The sequence below is a fragment of the Gasterosteus aculeatus genome, chromosome 20 (assembly GCF_964276395.1).
Source record: "Gasterosteus aculeatus chromosome 20, fGasAcu3.hap1.1, whole genome shotgun sequence".
Classification (NCBI taxonomy): domain Eukaryota; kingdom Metazoa; phylum Chordata; class Actinopteri; order Perciformes; family Gasterosteidae; genus Gasterosteus; species Gasterosteus aculeatus.
The window spans coordinates 11,998,273-12,015,506 of record NC_135707.1 but is presented as its reverse complement, the minus strand read 5'-3'; the positions used below and the strand labels follow the sequence as shown (position 1 = coordinate 12,015,506).

The 17,234-nt window shown below is 44.9% G+C and overlaps 1 protein-coding gene across 1 annotated transcript; it reads right to left on the bottom strand.

Moving 5' to 3' along the window:
• Positions 1-105: 105 nt before the first annotated feature.
• Positions 106-15,634, bottom strand: limd1a (LIM domains containing 1a). The gene is made up of 8 exons (XM_040165576.2): positions 13,688-15,634; positions 9,269-9,370; positions 5,734-5,801; positions 4,668-4,730; positions 4,023-4,153; positions 3,251-3,302; positions 2,245-2,313; positions 106-1,393 (listed from the first exon to the last, which is right to left on the bottom strand). Exons 1-8 carry the CDS (start codon positions 14,766-14,768, stop codon positions 1,256-1,258), a joined length of 1,704 nt encoding a protein of 567 aa, XP_040021510.2. The 5' UTR covers positions 14,769-15,634; the 3' UTR covers positions 106-1,255.
• Positions 15,635-17,234: the final 1,600 nt, after the last annotated feature.

Sequence of the window (17,234 nt, the reverse complement as noted above, 5' to 3'; positions counted from 1 at the left end):
AACATTTGCTATAAGAGAAAAATCAGCTTAAATGAAGACCTTCCCCCATGTTTCAGATGTGTACGTATTCTGTTATGTTGTGCTTTATCATAAACTACACATGGCTATGAAAAAAACTCAAATGACTGGCAAGCTTTTATTTAGTAAACCTGAAGACATGAATAAAATCTAGATGGCAAATGAAGACTATCAAAACCTGTACATCCCACTCCAAATGAGTATTTCAGGGAGGAATTCAAAATGAAAGGTAGGTGAATTAATACAGGAATAGAATACATGTCTTTTTAAATATAACTTTGCAAACGCAACAATATATTGATCTACAACACTAATACCGACTTCTTCATGGTTAAATAAAAAACTCACTATCATAAGTGCTTAGGACAGACTGCATCTGAAAAATACCGCCTGAGGTTTGCTGTGTCCTCATTTCACCCGGCTAGACTAAACAAAAGAAGAAAAAGTAACTCATGGTTTTATTTGACATTGTGAAATGATGGACGCTACAGAGGCCTGGGGATGTGGGAATGCAGTGGGGCGTTGTTTATTTCTATGGAATGGTCTCGCTGAAGCGTTATCATTTGATGTGATCATACAGGACTTTGCAGATGGAAAACGAGTCACAATGATTGCTCATGTGTGCAGGTCAACCAACAAGTGTCCCTCTCAAGAGGGAAATGTAACTTTCTGAAATTCTGTTTAAAATAGGAAAATTGTTGTTATATTAGTTACTTTTTATTAGGAAGCTCAATGCCAATTTGTTACTGTTTTGTATATATATCTTAAACGAATACACACCAGCTGTTATTACTGCATGTCTAAACTTTACCATGATTGTATCCTTATTTTCCAATTGCAAAGCTGGTAAGCGAGCAGAACCAGATTGTTTCGGGGTTGAATCGGATTGAGCGTGACAGAGGTACATTGTTTCCGAAATGAGTTGAAAACCAAATATTTATACAGCCAATTCAATTGATATTTACAGTTATAAAAAAACAACATGGCCACACAAAGTCCATATGCAGCGGGTCTAAGGCAATGCTTCCTTGTCTGTTACATCCTTCATTATTGTGAGAAAACCTCCTGAGGCATAATGGAAACTTCATCAGCATCCCTGCGAAAACACGCATCAAACCGTAGATCGGATGCGTTGCATTAATCAATCCTTTACAACAAGAATTGCACACACTGCGCGGTCACGCTTGGGCAGTTCATCCACGAAGCCACCAGGGGGCGCCGTCCGCCCGCTTCAGCGTCAGTAGGAGGCCGCGGCGGCCACCGGAGAGGGGCAGCCCGGCTCCGTGTGCTTCAGGTGGCAGGAGTGGCAGAGGAGGTGTCCGTTCAGCGGGTAGCAGCGGTGACCCTCCTCGTCGTTCAGCTCCATGGCGCAGGCCTGATGGACGCAGGGGACGGACGGCGGTTAGACTCACATAACTGGTATCTGCTCTGCATTGACCTCACTTGCAAGCAGAAATAGACAGAAATAATTGCCGCGATATCTTTAATTCGAGCTTTTAGAAGTGCCAATCTGTTTCTACAAAAAAAAAAGCAGCCGTGGACAATAAAGAATTCCCTTCATACATTACCAGTCAAAGGTTGAGAAAGTGTCTCAACCTTTGACTGGTAATGTGTTTATAAATAAATACATCAAATGATACATATGCACATCATAAATATGATACATAGCTAATCAATGAATATGAATGAATGAATAAACGTTTTGTGAAAATGGTATAAAAACGTAATAAAATACTAGCACATTATGTAAAACAATCACATTTACCATAAATAGAACATGAAAATGATTTTGAATCAATAGCATGATTTTAATCTAATCTGATCTGCCGTTTCAAGAAAGAAATGTTCACAGATCAAGAATTCTAATGTTCAGACGTTCCTCTGTGAACAGCTTGGACGGTGAGCAAAAATCCACGTTCTGCTCCTCGCAGTCCTCCGATTATTATTGTCATGTATGGAAGAACAGCGGCTGTCAATCAGCCTTTGGCACAAAATAAAAAGAGGCACTTGAGTAAAATGATGAGATAGGGATGATGAGGTGTCGCGTACCTGCTCTCCACAGCAGCATGTCATTACCGCCAAGACTGTAATTAAGATCAGGGATCTACTCATAATGATATCTCTTAATGAACCATTCAGAAGGTCCCTGGCTCAGAGCCACTAAACAGGAACATTGTCAAATGCGAGGCTTCAGAGCAATATGGCATTTGCTTTTCTTTAACCCACCTCACAGTGATAGCATTCCACATGATAGTCTTTGTCCATGGAGACAACTCGGATGGTTTCATCGGACCCCTGGAATGAAATTCCGACAAACAAATGAAGCCAATCGCAGTCTTTTCTGTTTAGTCCAAAAAAAACAACCCACTGCTGTAAGCAAAGAGCTGAATTTTCTGTACTTTTAAATTATGAATTGCACTGGCACACGAGAATGTAGACACAAAATAAAGCCACAAGAAGCCAAAACTGTCGCAGAAAATTCTCCATCTGTACATTTAGTATTTGTGTGCTTTTTGTCCTCAAGGCAGGAGCTTTTTTTTTCTTTTTCAGTCATCTTTCTCTGATTACAATGTCAGCCTGAGAGGGAACTCCCCCGAACATCCGTAAAAACAGCTTACATAAATGCACAGACAAAGACCCCCCCCCAAAAAACACACACACACACACACACACACACACACTACCTCTCCTCTAAATACCGGCCTCACTGCTTACTCAAAGGGGAGGGCTGGGGGCATTCCAGCAAAGTCAACTCTAATTTTGGATATTTCTTTGCTTTTGCCAGCATGTCCTGCCTGCGTGTGAACTGTACTATTAATCTGCTCCTCCGTGACACAACATCCAATCAAAGCACACACATACAGTATTCGCCTCCCATTGTTTGCCCTGTAGTCCAGAGGGACATTTGGCCTTATTGTTTAGTTCCATGTTTGGGTAATAACTGAGTAAACAAGAGCAGGTGATGATTTACAGTCTGCTGACGCGCTGTTGCTCGAGGGTCCACAGGTGAGAGCCAACAACTTTTGGATGTAGCAAAGGTATAAAGCTGATCATTCACGTTGTTAAAAACCATCATCCCAGTGACGGAGACAAAACCCAGATGCTGCAGGTTTAACACAAAGGGTCTCGAGTTGGGATGTTAAACTTATTGACTTAGAGAAGTTAACCACAAACATGATAGAAGAATTAAGTCAATAGATGATGTCCTTAATGCAGGTGAAAGTGAGCTCACCTCTGAGGGCAGGATGGGCTGGTTACAGGCTGCACATTTAGGCGCCAGGACCCTGGGAGAGTGTGAGGAGACAGGCAGTCATACATCAGTTGGAACTGCATTTAAATTCCTCAAATTCAAATGGGAGTAGAAAACGAGAGTGGTAGAGTTAAATCAAGCCATTACTTCTGCACACATGGCTGACACCTGGACGTCTGAGGGGATAACAAAGAGCCTCTCAGTGAGGACGGTCATGACTGTGGCTTAAGTTACACGTACTGAATACACCAAAAGGTTGGTCTGATTGAATCAGCGTACAGAGCTTCCAGACGGGGATTGTCCTCGTGGCCGGCTGCGTTGTTCACGTTGTCCCAGGAGCAAGAGGAAAAGGTTCAAGTGCTACAGGCACAGCTTCAAAGCGTTCTCGCACTCACAACACATTGATTTCCCCCTCTGTCGTTAACTGAGCATGTTGCTGTTGGGTTTGGCCCAGAGGAGTCACGGCTGCACGCCACTCCTCGCGTCTCTGACTGGACAGTGATCTTTACCCCCCACCCTCTCTTTTCATTCCTGGCTACACTTCTCATGTGTCTGCCACACGCGGCAAATAGACTCAGTCGACCCTTCGAGGCCACATCCAGCAGTAGCAGGGAGACGTTAGGGGGGCCGTGCTGTCAACTGCAATAAGACACCTGGACCTTTCCGCGTGTGATGCTAAATTAATTCAGCACAGCTAAAGCCAGGTCATGTGATCATGTGATCACCTCCTTCCCTTGGAACAAATGACGCTCACCTGTGGTAGTCTTTGAGACAGTAGATCTTGTTCTCGGTGTCCACGGTGAAGGGCACTCCGTCAAGGCTCTCGTTACAGATGACACAGCGGAAACAGCCCGGGTGGTAGGACTTCCCGAGGGCCTGCAGGATCTATCAACAGAGGAATGGCTTACCAACATCTGGACGTCAAGGCTTGAATTAATGAATCAAAGAATTCCACACAATTTGTCTCGTCAATCATATCAAAATAGTCATTGTTCTGAATAACATTTTTGATTTTAAGATAAGATGAACTTTGCATGTGAGTCTATTGGAACATTGGAGCAGGCAGGCAAGAGGACTCAGATATTCACATGTAAATAACTGTACTGAAAACAAAGAATCATACACATACAACATGCTGTATGATGTTTAGAATCATCCCTAAAAATTATCCTTTAGATGCTGCTCCCTTTACTTGATCACATGCTTTGTATGTTCTTTTTTTTACCCATGAGTCTGTGTGTGTGTGTCAGACAGAGGGAGACATGCACATGCTTCCTCTTGAGTCTTTATCCAGATGTGCCCACAGAAAGGATTGCTTGGCTCGGACCCATTCACACAAACACACAGACACGCAAATCACTCAGCAGTACACGACTAGAGGGAAGGAACAGACACTCACCATGTCCATGATCAGATGTCCACATGCGTTGCACTTGTCTGCCGACTGCTGGAAACCAGAGTACTTCAACAGGCAGAGAACAGACGGCGGTGATGTGATTGGAATTTGGTTATTTAACGGATGACTGAAATCTCTGCTCTTTTTCAGACTGAGCACTAAACAGCTCCACTACGTCTCCAGGGCACAATCCAAAGAAGCCTAAATGGTGAAGTGACATGTGTAGTTTCACTCAAACATGCTCTTTAAAAGTGCTTACACTTTCCCTCTTTGAGAGCAAAAAAATATGCAGTTTAAACGTGAGCGAGTCCCTAAAACAAAGTCGGTGTGGTTCCTTCGAAAGGAGCGCAATAAATACGGTGTTTGTCAGTCGGGTCGACTTGCTCATGTGTTTACTTGTATGAGCAGTGTCAGTAAGTAGAAGAGGAGCACATAGGGGGAGAAAGACAGCATATTTAATTCAGTAAAAAATAGGATTTTATTTGAGGAACAAGCTTTTGGGGGGAGGGAACACGCACACAGAGCTACCGACAGCGTGAAGGATTTGTTGGGAAAATACAAACAAAAGGAGGATGGATTTCCAATGAAAATGCCACGTGCAAAACGGAAAATATGTGTTGGAAATTACAACAAATGCCTCCACGGGGATTTTAATGGTGTTCAATTACATTCTCCATTTCTATTATTTCTGAGTAAACACAGTCCTTCTGCACTGGTGTGAATGGCCTGACCGCCCTCCACCCCATGAACCATTGCTAAGCAGCCTCTCTAGTTAGGGACCTTCCATTCCCCCCAAAGGGAGGGCATTGATATGAATCAGTGGCATCAGATAAAAAACAAGTGTTGATAAGGTCAAAGTCGCTTACCAATATATAGTGTTTAAGTTGAAGATTGAAAGGGGATTTAAGGATAAACTGTTAACCTCTCGTTTTATAAATACAGAGGTTTGGAAACCATGAGGCAATAGAGACGTTGCCTGGGCAAAATATGTTATCTCAACCTAACGCATGGAAAGGCCAAATAGCGGAGTTGAGGTCTACGACATATTGATTGTGTATTGACTGCTCACCAGGAAGTCCTCTTCACAGAAAACCCTCCCTCCGACATAGTAGAACGCCTTCCCTCTCAGCCTTCGACCTGTAGAAACACACAGAGAAACGTCTGCTTGTATCATTACACCTATCATAACCTGTTCTATTATTGAATTACAACAAGCAGATTAAAGCAGACGAGAAAAGGAAAGTCAACAGCAGAATGTTGAATCGTCTTACTGGAAAATCCTGCAAAGCAATGAGACCAGTCTCAGAAAATAGTTAGAGCACTAATGCATAAAGGCGGCGGTGATTAATTACACCCATTCGAAAGTAATGGACCCTCTTGCAATATTCAGTATATCTTGCTGAATTCCGGGCAGATCAATCAAACGAATGGCTCTTGTGCTGGTGTCTTAATATAATATTGCTGGGGCACACAGCGGGTTGCGGTAGGACCAGGAACACATCTGGATCAAAGACGTGTGGCTAAAACTGCTGATTAAATTCAATTACTAGACAGGTGTAACAGATTAAACACTTTTCTATATTGGATTTCGCGGCGACCCCCGGCCAAGACCTCCAACCACCTGCTATCCTTCTTCACTGTTCCTTCCTGGTGTCTCCACAGGCTTTGTATGCTTCCTGTCTCTCTGTCTGCTTTAATAATGCTATGGTCTGGAGCTGGCTTCTTATATCAAGTCCACACACACAAATAAAACCACTCTGCATAGCTATTCTTGCCCAGGTCCCACAGGAAGAGAAAACATTCCTGACATTTCTGCAGTGGGGAGGTGAAGGCGGGAGCAGCGGGGGAGGAGAGAGGGGGGGTTAACCCTGGTCAACAGGAGCCTTCTTTATCGCCCGTGCTCAGTCAACCTGAATGTTTGTATCCAGATAGTCTCACACAGTAACTCAGCCATGAGGAGTTTCACATGCAGTTGAAGACATGTAGGTAAAGCACATTTGGAATATAGGGCTTTCTTCAGAATAAGTCAGCATTAGAACCATATCTTGGCTCATCCCATAGTTGGATATTGTGGTGTTGGGCAATGGTACAGTAATGTCTGTGAGATTATACTGTATATTGACCAACATTTTGCCACACTGAATACAGTATATCAGTATTAGGACATCAAGAGCTTTCTTTTTTATCACTGATATTTGCATCCATGTGATGAGGCACTGTGATTTTCTGCAATTGCCTAAAGCAGACCGTAATATTATGGTTATCTTGTCCATGAACAGTTTAAGATTCATTTATATACCACAATACCAATTAGATTTTTTCAAAGCAAATCTGAGGGCAAAAACAAAATAGGAAACTGAAAACTAAAAAAAACTAAAACATTCCTTTTTTAATATGAATGACAGGTGACATTCTCTGAACCACCTATTCACTGCTACATGACCTTACTTTATTATGATAATAAGGGTCATTCAATCAAGCTCTTACCAAGGCGAACACAATAACTAGCTTAGTTACACATTACTTGTGTAGCTGGCCTTCGGCCATTACTGAAGACAGTCTTGGCAGTGTGTCCCTAAAGGAAAATGGGCAGGAGGACAGGGAATGGAAGTCAGATATGGGCCATCCCTCCTCTTCGCAGTCCCGTCTTTTTTTTCCCAGTGAGTCAGAGAGAGAAAGCGCTAAGCTTTCCGGAGAGATAAGAGCTTAATTAAAGTCAGCAGTCGGGACCGGCTATTTGAAAAGAACTGTGACTATTGCTCTTTCATAAAAATGTAAAATACCTGAGGGACAGAACAAAACACAAGGCCATTTTATAATTAAAACATTCTATGAATTCCATTATGTTATCCCATTTAGAGAATATGAAGTTCACAATGACTGTGCCATGTCCTCCTAATTGGGACTCAACCCCCTTCCTTCCTGTGCGTAAAATAAAAAAGCATCTCATACGCCGATTCCACATTCCAAGTCACTTCCGGCCTTGCAAAAGATATTTAGGTATGTTTAAATATCAAAGAAATCTTTCTTCCCTGCATTTAGAAGCTGTGTTTTGGGTAGTCTGACTTTATATTAAGAAAAGCAGAATGTGAGGGAGAGTTTTTGCACCAGTGTTCCTTAAAAACAACATAAATATACTATATATAAGAATATCTCACATAAGGAGAAGTGATTTCTTTCTTTTAAGTCGGCAAATGTGTAAACAAGTTCCCCCGATTACCAACTTGAGCTTAATCTCCAACTGGAATTGGGTTGTTCCGTTAACTGTTTGTGCCCCGTCAGGCCTACCGACGACTGGCCGGCAGGGGGGCCCCTCTGAGGCCCTGCAGCCTGAATGTCCTCCTGGCTCTCAGGCCCCTTAGAGGAACAAGTGGGGCGAGAGCAGGAGAGTGAGCTCGCAGTCATGAAACCTGTTACACAACTCCATAACAACGACGGATCTCTTGACAAATTGACCCTGGGGGAGGATGAGGAGGGAGGCCTCGTGAACAGGCTCTGTATATTCAACGGCATCGTGCCGTTTACCGTGTGGGCACAGCATGAGTGCACGTGCGTATCAGCGCGCCCCCGCCTGCAGTGCTGCGTGCGGTGGGCTCTCACTCAATGGTCTTCCTGTCCCCCACACTGCCCTCCCAGCTCGCTGCGCTGAGCTGACATAACAGCTCCCAGTGTCCTCCCGGAGCCAGACCTACTGACTGCCCCTATGCCTGCAACCCCCCCGACCCCCTCATCGACGCTGAGAGGCCTCTCTCCAGGCCCACTTACAGCCAGCACAGCCGTCATGCTCCCACATGGAGAAAGGCCTGAGAGGCATGTGTTGTGTCTCCTCCACACACATGTATAAACACACAATACAGAAGGGGGAAAAAAAACAGTGTCCATCATATATTTGGGGGTGTAATCAGCAAGGTCGAAGGTGCTGTGGAATAACAGGCCCGAGTAGAGGGTCACCGCAGTGCCGCACATACTCCGCATACCCTTCTCATAATTGGGACAGAGATTTTAATTGGTCGGAGCACAAATCTAACATGACACACAATACACGGGTCCCAAAGGAGGAAACTGTGAAAAGGGAATGGAACTTATCAACCGGGTATAATGTTGTCTGTTTAAAGTTCTTGTGTCTTAAAAGTAAAAAACTGCATCCAGGTCTGGGATTTGAAACAAAGAACAGACGTTGTCTGTTGAAATGTTGTATTGAGTATTATGTTGAGTATTTCTGAACAACTGGGTCCCAAAGTGCCCTCGCCTTTCCTGCGTGGGATTTGTGGTTTCATAAGTCAATGGTTCTCAGTCTCCACCAGGCTTGGATACTGTCTGACTAACTCACTGTACACTAGATGTTATTTTCTTGACAGATGGATAAATTAGGTTGGCCAAAAAAAGTCTTGCTTTGTTCGTCCTTGTGTGACTGACACACCCAGAAACCAAACACCAGTAAGCACGGGACACCAACCCCCAAATTATTGTTGGTTTCTGCTCGGGGGCACTGAATGGTTCAATTTTTAATCAAGAGCACAAGTTCTGTGGCAGCCTATAAGTCGGGAGGTGACGTGAGCTTAACCTGTGAAAGTGTGAGTGAAGGTGTGTGTGCGTTTACTTACTGCAGGCGCTGCAGGTGAAGCAGCTGTCATGGTAGAGGCTTCCCATAGCTTGGCAGGCCTGGCTGGCCCCATGCACCGCCTTGTTGCATTTAACACAGGCACCTGAAGCACATCACAGCCAATGTCAGAGAAGGGAGCCACTTGTGCCTTTCAATTTAATACGCTTTTTGATCAACCCATTTACATCGGAGGTAGAAACTAAGACTAGTCTACTGTATCAAGATAAAAGGGCACAGAAGAGGGGGTTGAGATCCAGAATAATCCAAACAAAAACAATGGAGACAAAGAAAATACATCACTGCAAAAAGTCAGGAAACTGGGAGCAGGGCCGCATCATTGAAATATATCCTGATTTGCTTATTTGACTTGGCTCAGACAGTAAAAGGTTTGTTGAGAAAGACTTTGATCATAATCAGAATGTTCCTTCCCTAACTACACACACAGTGAATGCGGCGGCTTGATGTCATTAATAATCCATCCACTCATCCAAGCCCGGTATGAGTCGAGCACAATGTAAAAAGTGAAAAACTATAAAAGACCCAGAAGCAGGTCACATGAGCGCACACCGTGCACTAATGTATAATCTCCCCTTTGACTTTCGACTGTTTATCAAAAACACAAACACAAGCTTTTTTTTTGTTCTGGAACCGCTCATGCAACACGGCTTTCCTGGGACCTGGCATGGAAACATCACCCTCCCTTTCGCACCAGTTCACTGCCAATCTCCACCTTTCCCTCGGAGTGTGTACTCTGCGGCATGGAGGCCGTTAAAGTGGCATCCCTGACCGCTAGCAGCTCAATCCATCAGATACAGTTTGATACGAGCACTGAGGAAAGACCTCGAGCTTCTTTTTCAGAGTGACGATGTGTGTGCATGAGCTTATTTGTGTGGTGTGCATGTTGTTTTTAAAGAAAAACTCCCCGGCGAGAAGGAAATAGAGCTGAGCAGGAGAGCGGCTAGCGGCCCGGCCCAGGTCCTGCTAGCGCGCTGACAAAGACACTTCTGTTCTCACTGTATCCAACACACATCACGCGGCCGCCTCCCCAAAAGTTACTTGTTGCATTTAATAACCTTCAAATGGTTCTTTTTTTAGACTTTCTGTAATACAATATACAACGGGGTTATATATAGTATATGTGTTAAGCCTCTCCTAATGCCACAACAAAGGACACATCATCAGGGGCCCCCATGGCCTGGAAAAAAGATTTAGAGATAAAAGGGGGATATTATTAGAAAGCAGAAGAATGTTTTTATCGTATGTAAGCTGTGTGCATGAAAAATGTCTTTTGTGAATGTGGACTCCAAACACTTCATGTCAGAGACCCGACACACAGTCGACTGATTCAGGACTTTTTGCGAGATGGGCCACCGGGCCGTGGAAATGTTTCCTAACTGTCTTTACAGCTTTGATTAGAATGCGCCATGTGAACAAAAAAAAGCAGTAAAAGTGAACTCTTTGCAGATTGGGCACTACAAATCTGTCTTTGGCAGGAGTCCCATATTCCAAAGCAGCATGATTGCTTTGCAGACTGGGTGCCTGCTTTAAGTGGGGGCCAAAAACTTCACCTTACCAAACCCCTTTCACCTTTCCCAAATGTGAAAACTCCCAGCACATAGACACCACCGACCATGGCTATACGTTGTAGCAGCTGCTCAGCTTTGTTACTTCAAAGTTTCATCCATGAAACATCCACAACGACTCAAACATGAAAAGCAGCAAGCCTTGCACATCACGCGTGTAGAAACATCCCAGGTGGAGTTGTGATGTGTCTCATATGGCGGCTGCTCTTTTTTTGTCTGATGTCGACTGCCTTCCACGCTACAATCAAGCACCATTAGATAACTATTACACCGTGATATCCATGACATTTAGGTAACCGTCTCCACCTTGTCCATTCCTTCTAGTTTACTTTATTTTTAGCTGACTACTGTGCTCGCTGGTTATTAGAGCTGACTCAGGTTGGTGGAATTCTTTTTTTAATTTTTTAAGAACAAATTTAAAGGACGAGGCAACAACTTTAAGAGACTAAGCAATAAAAGATGACGTTTCTCTATATCAATGGCCTAATTCCATCTGCCATTTACCGCAGCCTATAAGCTGTTTATTGATAGACAAAAAGACACACTGAGATGCATGAGGGGATGTCACACACGAACACACACACACACACACACACACACACACATACACAAGAAAAACTGTATAAGCCAAGAATCTAAGAAGAAGGAAGAGTTAAAGTTCTGTGAGTATGGGTCAGTGAAAGTCAGAGGAGGAGTCTGTGGGGGGACTTCACTAGGATGTCCCACCACTTCTCCCCTCCTGGATGTTCGTGTCTATAAATCCCATATCCTTTCATGTCTTTCTTGTGGCCAAGGACAAAGAAGCGTCTAGGAAGCTGCTCCTAAATCTCTCTCCGTTTGTATACTCGGCTGCACCGCAGGCACCTCGAAACTCAACTGGGGCTCCCCTCCCGTTTGTATCTTAAGACCTCATATACAAAATTCCTTGCTCTCTTCCTTCAAACATTCCTCACAGTTCCCTTGGTGCACCCGTTTGGCACAGGACTCATTTTCCCAGAACCTCCAGCTGAAATTTAGCCAATCGGTACTTGGTGTACAGTTGGGAGCGCTGATGAATCCCTGCGTGGGGATACTGCTCACTGGATATGTTAAACACCATCACGGCGCCGGAAGAGACTTATAAAAAGCACATCATGTTCTTTCCGTCAGACTAAAAGAAACCGTATCTTTAACTGGAAAACTTCAAAGACAAATAGAATCTACAAATATGACAATATACAAAAGAATTTTCACAAATATCATTTTTCCCGCAGCTGAGAAGGCAAAGAAGTGAAGCACACTGACGGCGCACGGTTTTATTCTGGCATGAAACCCTGACTCAGAGGATGAGCCATGGTTTAGTGAAAAACTCCAAACAGGAACCATGTGTGGGAATGAATGAGAACAAAAAGGCCGGTACAGTATCACTTTAAACCTGCACTTCAGGTGATTGCACACCCTGGGACTGCTCTCCCACACATCCGCCACCTCCACGTCGCTGTGCTGTTCTTGAGCCTGGCGGTGACTCTGACCTACGCCATAACAGCTCGCCTTGCACACAGAGGCACACCGATTCAAACGCAGGGAAATCCCCCATCTCATCCTCTCTGTCCCTCGCCGTCATGCTTTCCCATTGGGGGGACATCCCGTCTTCACGAATGGCCTCGACTGTGAACATCTGGCTAGCATAAGAGCACCAGGATCCACCGGGACCAACACACTCAGGTACAGAATATCCCGTCTCATTTTACTGCATGTGTTCCTTTGATGTCGCATTGATTCCCTGACAGCGCCCCTACCGTCCCGATGCAGTGATAGCAGGAATAGAAACCAGGGTATTCTGCTGATGATGGACATTCTTATACAACCCATCCCAGCCTCTGTTGCTCGGCCAGTGACCTTGTTTATCGGTTTTAATTTAGCTGCAAAACTTTACTTCTTTTATATGAATCTGTAATAATTCAATACATTTGAAGTGTGCATAATTCCAACATATACGAGGGTGCTAGATCACAAAACGCCAAGTATCTAAAAGATAAATATGTGTGTGGTCTTCTGTATTATTATACAGCAGTATGGTTTCTTGTTATGTACCAGAAATAGTAATCATAGGTGTTATTATTCACATAATTTCCCCCGTGTGCGTATGTTCATCACTTGCACAAGCGTGCACGGCATGCTCACAAAAGAGTTAGAAGAAATGTGCCAGCACCGATCCGCTCTGATGTAATGTGAAAACAGCCCCTGATAAGGAAACAAACTCCTCATGGGGGACTGCCATTAAAACCATCACAGACTTAATGGAGCACAGAGCTGACTGCAGTGATCAACGTCTAACTAATGACTTCAGTCATCAACGCTGTCTCGTACTGCATTAAATCTCTGGGAAGAGATAGAGGGCAACATTCTTCCGTCTGGCCCCGGCCCCACCTTTTACTGCTGAAGGGTTTGTGGGCGGTGGGCGGACAATGAATCGTTTTTAAAAAAAGGACAGGAAACAAATTAGAGAAATGATTTTGTCTGCATTCCAAAGAAGAACAGAAGAGAGAAGCTAGGCTAATGGGTTCAGCTATTCCATCAGCAAAGACCATCAAAGATGCCGCTGACTTAAGGACAATTGGGTTGCACCAAAAATGTAAACACAGGAACACACAGCCAGCGCAGAATATAATGTGTGTGTTAAGGGAAACACAGAAGAAGGGCGACAGTGTGTGCCGGTAAACGTTCAATTAAAAGTCAAGGGATTTATGTTCTCAACTGTGGGTGGGCGGTTCTGTCTTTCGATGGGTTTTACCGCCGCAGTCTACCTGGCAGAAAGAAGCCCCTTGTTGAATTTGGATCGTTTTAAACTGCCTTACCGAAGAAGTCAGCCTTTGGTTGGGCGTCCATCTCCTTTTCTAGTTGATCGGTGAGGGCTTCTAACTTCATTTCAGCTGCTGAAGGCGCCTGTTGGGGCGGCTGTGCATGGAGAGACTGGCAGGATAGCTGGACGGGCTTCGAAGGGCACTTGATTTTAGCTTCGGCGCCGACGGCGTGTCCACAGACCGCCATTTGGCTCTGACCTTGACCCTGGCTGACGCTTTTGGACACATTGGCAGGAACCAAGGCCGCAGATGCCACCCGGGATTTGGGTAGAGTTGTTTCAGAAGGTCCCGGTAGGAGCGAGGACGCTGTCAGAGGACCACTGTGGCTGCCGGAGGGTCTCGAGATTGGAGAAGGTGGCGCGTAATGGGCCCCAGCGTGAGTGGAGGCCTGCTGCGTTCCCGCCGGGAAGGCACTCAGAGGCAGGGCGGGGAGAAGGTCGGCTCCACCCGAGCCACAGGGCTCTCCTGCCCATCCGCGGAGCGCACCGGCACAAGACGAGGCCGGACTCGGGTTCAAAGCCTGGGGGGCGGGCTCAATCTGCTGGGGCTGCTGCCTGGACCCCAGCGACAGGGGAGGCTGGCTCTCTCTGGAGGGGGCCCAGGCTGCCGAGGGGCTGACCGGGTAGCGGCCAGACACCGGCGACGAGCAGTCGTAGTTGTTGCCGTAGCCACACGCCCTGGCCGCCGGAGGTTCGGGCTGGCCGGCCGCGTGGTGTCTCTGGCCGTCGGACAGGGCGTGCTGGTTGGGCAGCGGGCCGGAGAGCATCGGGGGCTTGGCCGCCGCTTCGCACGGCTGCCTGTAGCTGTTGATGGGGGGTCTGTCTTTGGTGTAGTGCGCGCTGCTATGGGCCCCGTTCATTTTCATGGCCTGGTTGTTTTTGGCCATCTCCTCTTGCTGTTTCTGAATGTGTATTTTATTCATTTTAGTAGCGAAAACTCTCCTGGTTTCTTCAAAGTCGGGGTTATTTCCCGCATCCCTCCTCGTTCGAAACAAGCCGTCGCGGGACGCTTCATACATGTTGAGGTCCTCAATAAACTTACTCGCCTCGAGTCCGAAATCTTCGTATTTATCCATTGTGAAGTTTCCGCTTCAATAAAGCGAAGCAACAGGTGACGTTAGTTATATTCCGCGGTTAAAGTCGTCTAACAGAAGGATATTGTTGTAACTCTGAGGGAATCATTAACGTTAGCTCACAACTCGCGTAGTCTCCGCAGGGGGACGAGGGTCCAGGATAAAAACTTTTTCCTCTTACTCCCAACTTCCCTCTTCTTGTTGAAGACCGGCGTGGAAAAAAAGTAAAGTTAACGAGACTCCAACGCGTCCTCCTCACAGAAACCGCCCGAGCTCCGCTCCGCTGCCCCGAACAAGCCGCCGTCTGTCTGGTTATAAATACGAGCAGCAGATCCCGGATCCGATAGCCCGGACGACCCCGCAAAGCCTAGAACTGCCTGCCCCCCCCCCTTCCCCTCCTCCTCCTCCTCCTGCACCTCCTCCTCCCTCCGCCCGCTTACAGTCCCAGCGGGGAACCTTCATTCAACACCGCGCCCTCCGCATCTCTTTCTCTCGCTCTCTCTTAAAAGAAATACACATTTTTAAAAAGTACGTCAAAGTAGTGCAACTAGCTAAACACGAAGCTAAAGCGCCGCCGGTCGACCGGTAGAAGTCGCGCGCGCTCGGCGGCCGCGCGCGGCCAGCGGCCGGCGGTTGGGACTGAAGTCGGCGGACGGAGGCTTTGTTTTAAAGGTGCAGTGCTCACATTCAGCCACGAGTAGAATAAATAAAAAGTGGAACTTCGTGGTGGGACCATAAATGTACAGTTAGTTCTCTACCAGCTACCGTATTCGTGTCTTCGCGTGATATGAAGATAACCTCTTTTGGGGGAAGATGTCCACCCGCTCCCTCACATCCGGTGTTGTTGTTAAAAATATCCGGCGCTGGTTGACTCAGTCGCCGCACTGTGAGTCAGAGAAACACGTTTTTTGAGGGATGAACAGGCAGCGTGATGAAAATAAATACTGGGCGACTTCTTACTTTTCTTTATGGTTGTTTGTTTGACAAAACTAAAATATGAGACGACCCGACAGACGAAAGCCTTTATGCTGCTGCAAGTGGGCTCCACCAACTGTTAGACATCACTATTCTATTAACGTTATAACACTTGGCAATGCATTGAAAAAACACCTAAGTTTAATGATTGAGTTCAAGATTATTTCATCATAATAGGCTAAACTATATTTTATTAAAGCAACGTTTTTAAAATAGAATCTCGTCTAATGGAGTGTTTTTACAATGTAATATAGTTTTTCTCATTTAAATTGAAATTGAAATACCTCATCTAACACTGCTTTCTGGCTTAGTCGTGGAAAGAGACAGGTAAAGTAAAGCAAATGGGGGTTGGGTCTTAATTATTTTAGAAAATATTCAGGAAGGCTGGTGTCACTCCCACACAACCTTTTTTCAAGTTTCCATTCCCTCATAAACAATGTATGTATAGTACTCCTATGGAATTAGAGTGGCTACTGTATGGGTGGGTTTTTATTTAAGGGGGGTTATTTACAGTACTTGTTCCCCCCTGTTTTGTTTGAATGATACACATTCCTGCTCATGAAACATACACAGACCCTGGCTGGAATATTTAAGGCCGGGTTGTTGTACAATAGGGTGAACTTGTGCGTCGGGGGGGAAATAAAAAGGCAAAGACAGAGGCACATGTTATTTGTGTCCAGGATGTGGCTCGGATGTGAATATATTGTCTGAAAGCCCTGATGTAAAACCCAAAAAAATGCAAGGAAAGTGAGTTTAGGGTGCCTTTATGCTGCTGTTGTCATTTAAACTGAAGATTGCTAAGGTCCGAGCCTGCAGGTATGTAATGGGAAATAATCACAACAATGTAGCACTTCAAACAACAGGATAATTGCTTTAGACCATTTTCACAAATATTCTTGTGAAACAGCCATGGGTAATATTTTAGTGATATTCCATGGGGTGTTTTTCACCACCACATCACATTCATGTTATTCACAGAGAAGTCAGTATTTGAACAAATGGAGCAGGATCTTGTGATGTGGTATATTTGTATTTGCATTAATTGCATCTATTTTGATTAACCAATTGGACCAAAGGGGAATACTTTAGATTGATACAGAGAAAAACTTAATTTCCCAGTAGGCAAACCCTCCTCACAGTCATTTTTAATAGCAGCTCTTTAGGGATGGGCAGTAAAGGAAAGAACATTCACAATGGTTTCTGCATTTTTTACAGTAATATTTCTTGGTGGAAACAAAGCCTTATTTACATTTTCTTTTGGTGTATCTGTTGCTGTAATAGCAAAACGCATTCTAGTCAGATGTGTTTATGAAATACTATCTGAATTATTTTTACAATCTGTACAACATACAGTACAGCACCATATGTAGTTTCACTGCTGATTCAAGGTTTTGTATAAAAGCCTTTGCAAATTTTAAGTGAAATATAAATAGTTCAGCAGCGATTGACATCTACTTAATACGGCTTTAACATTGAAGCTGCAGATTTGAGGCA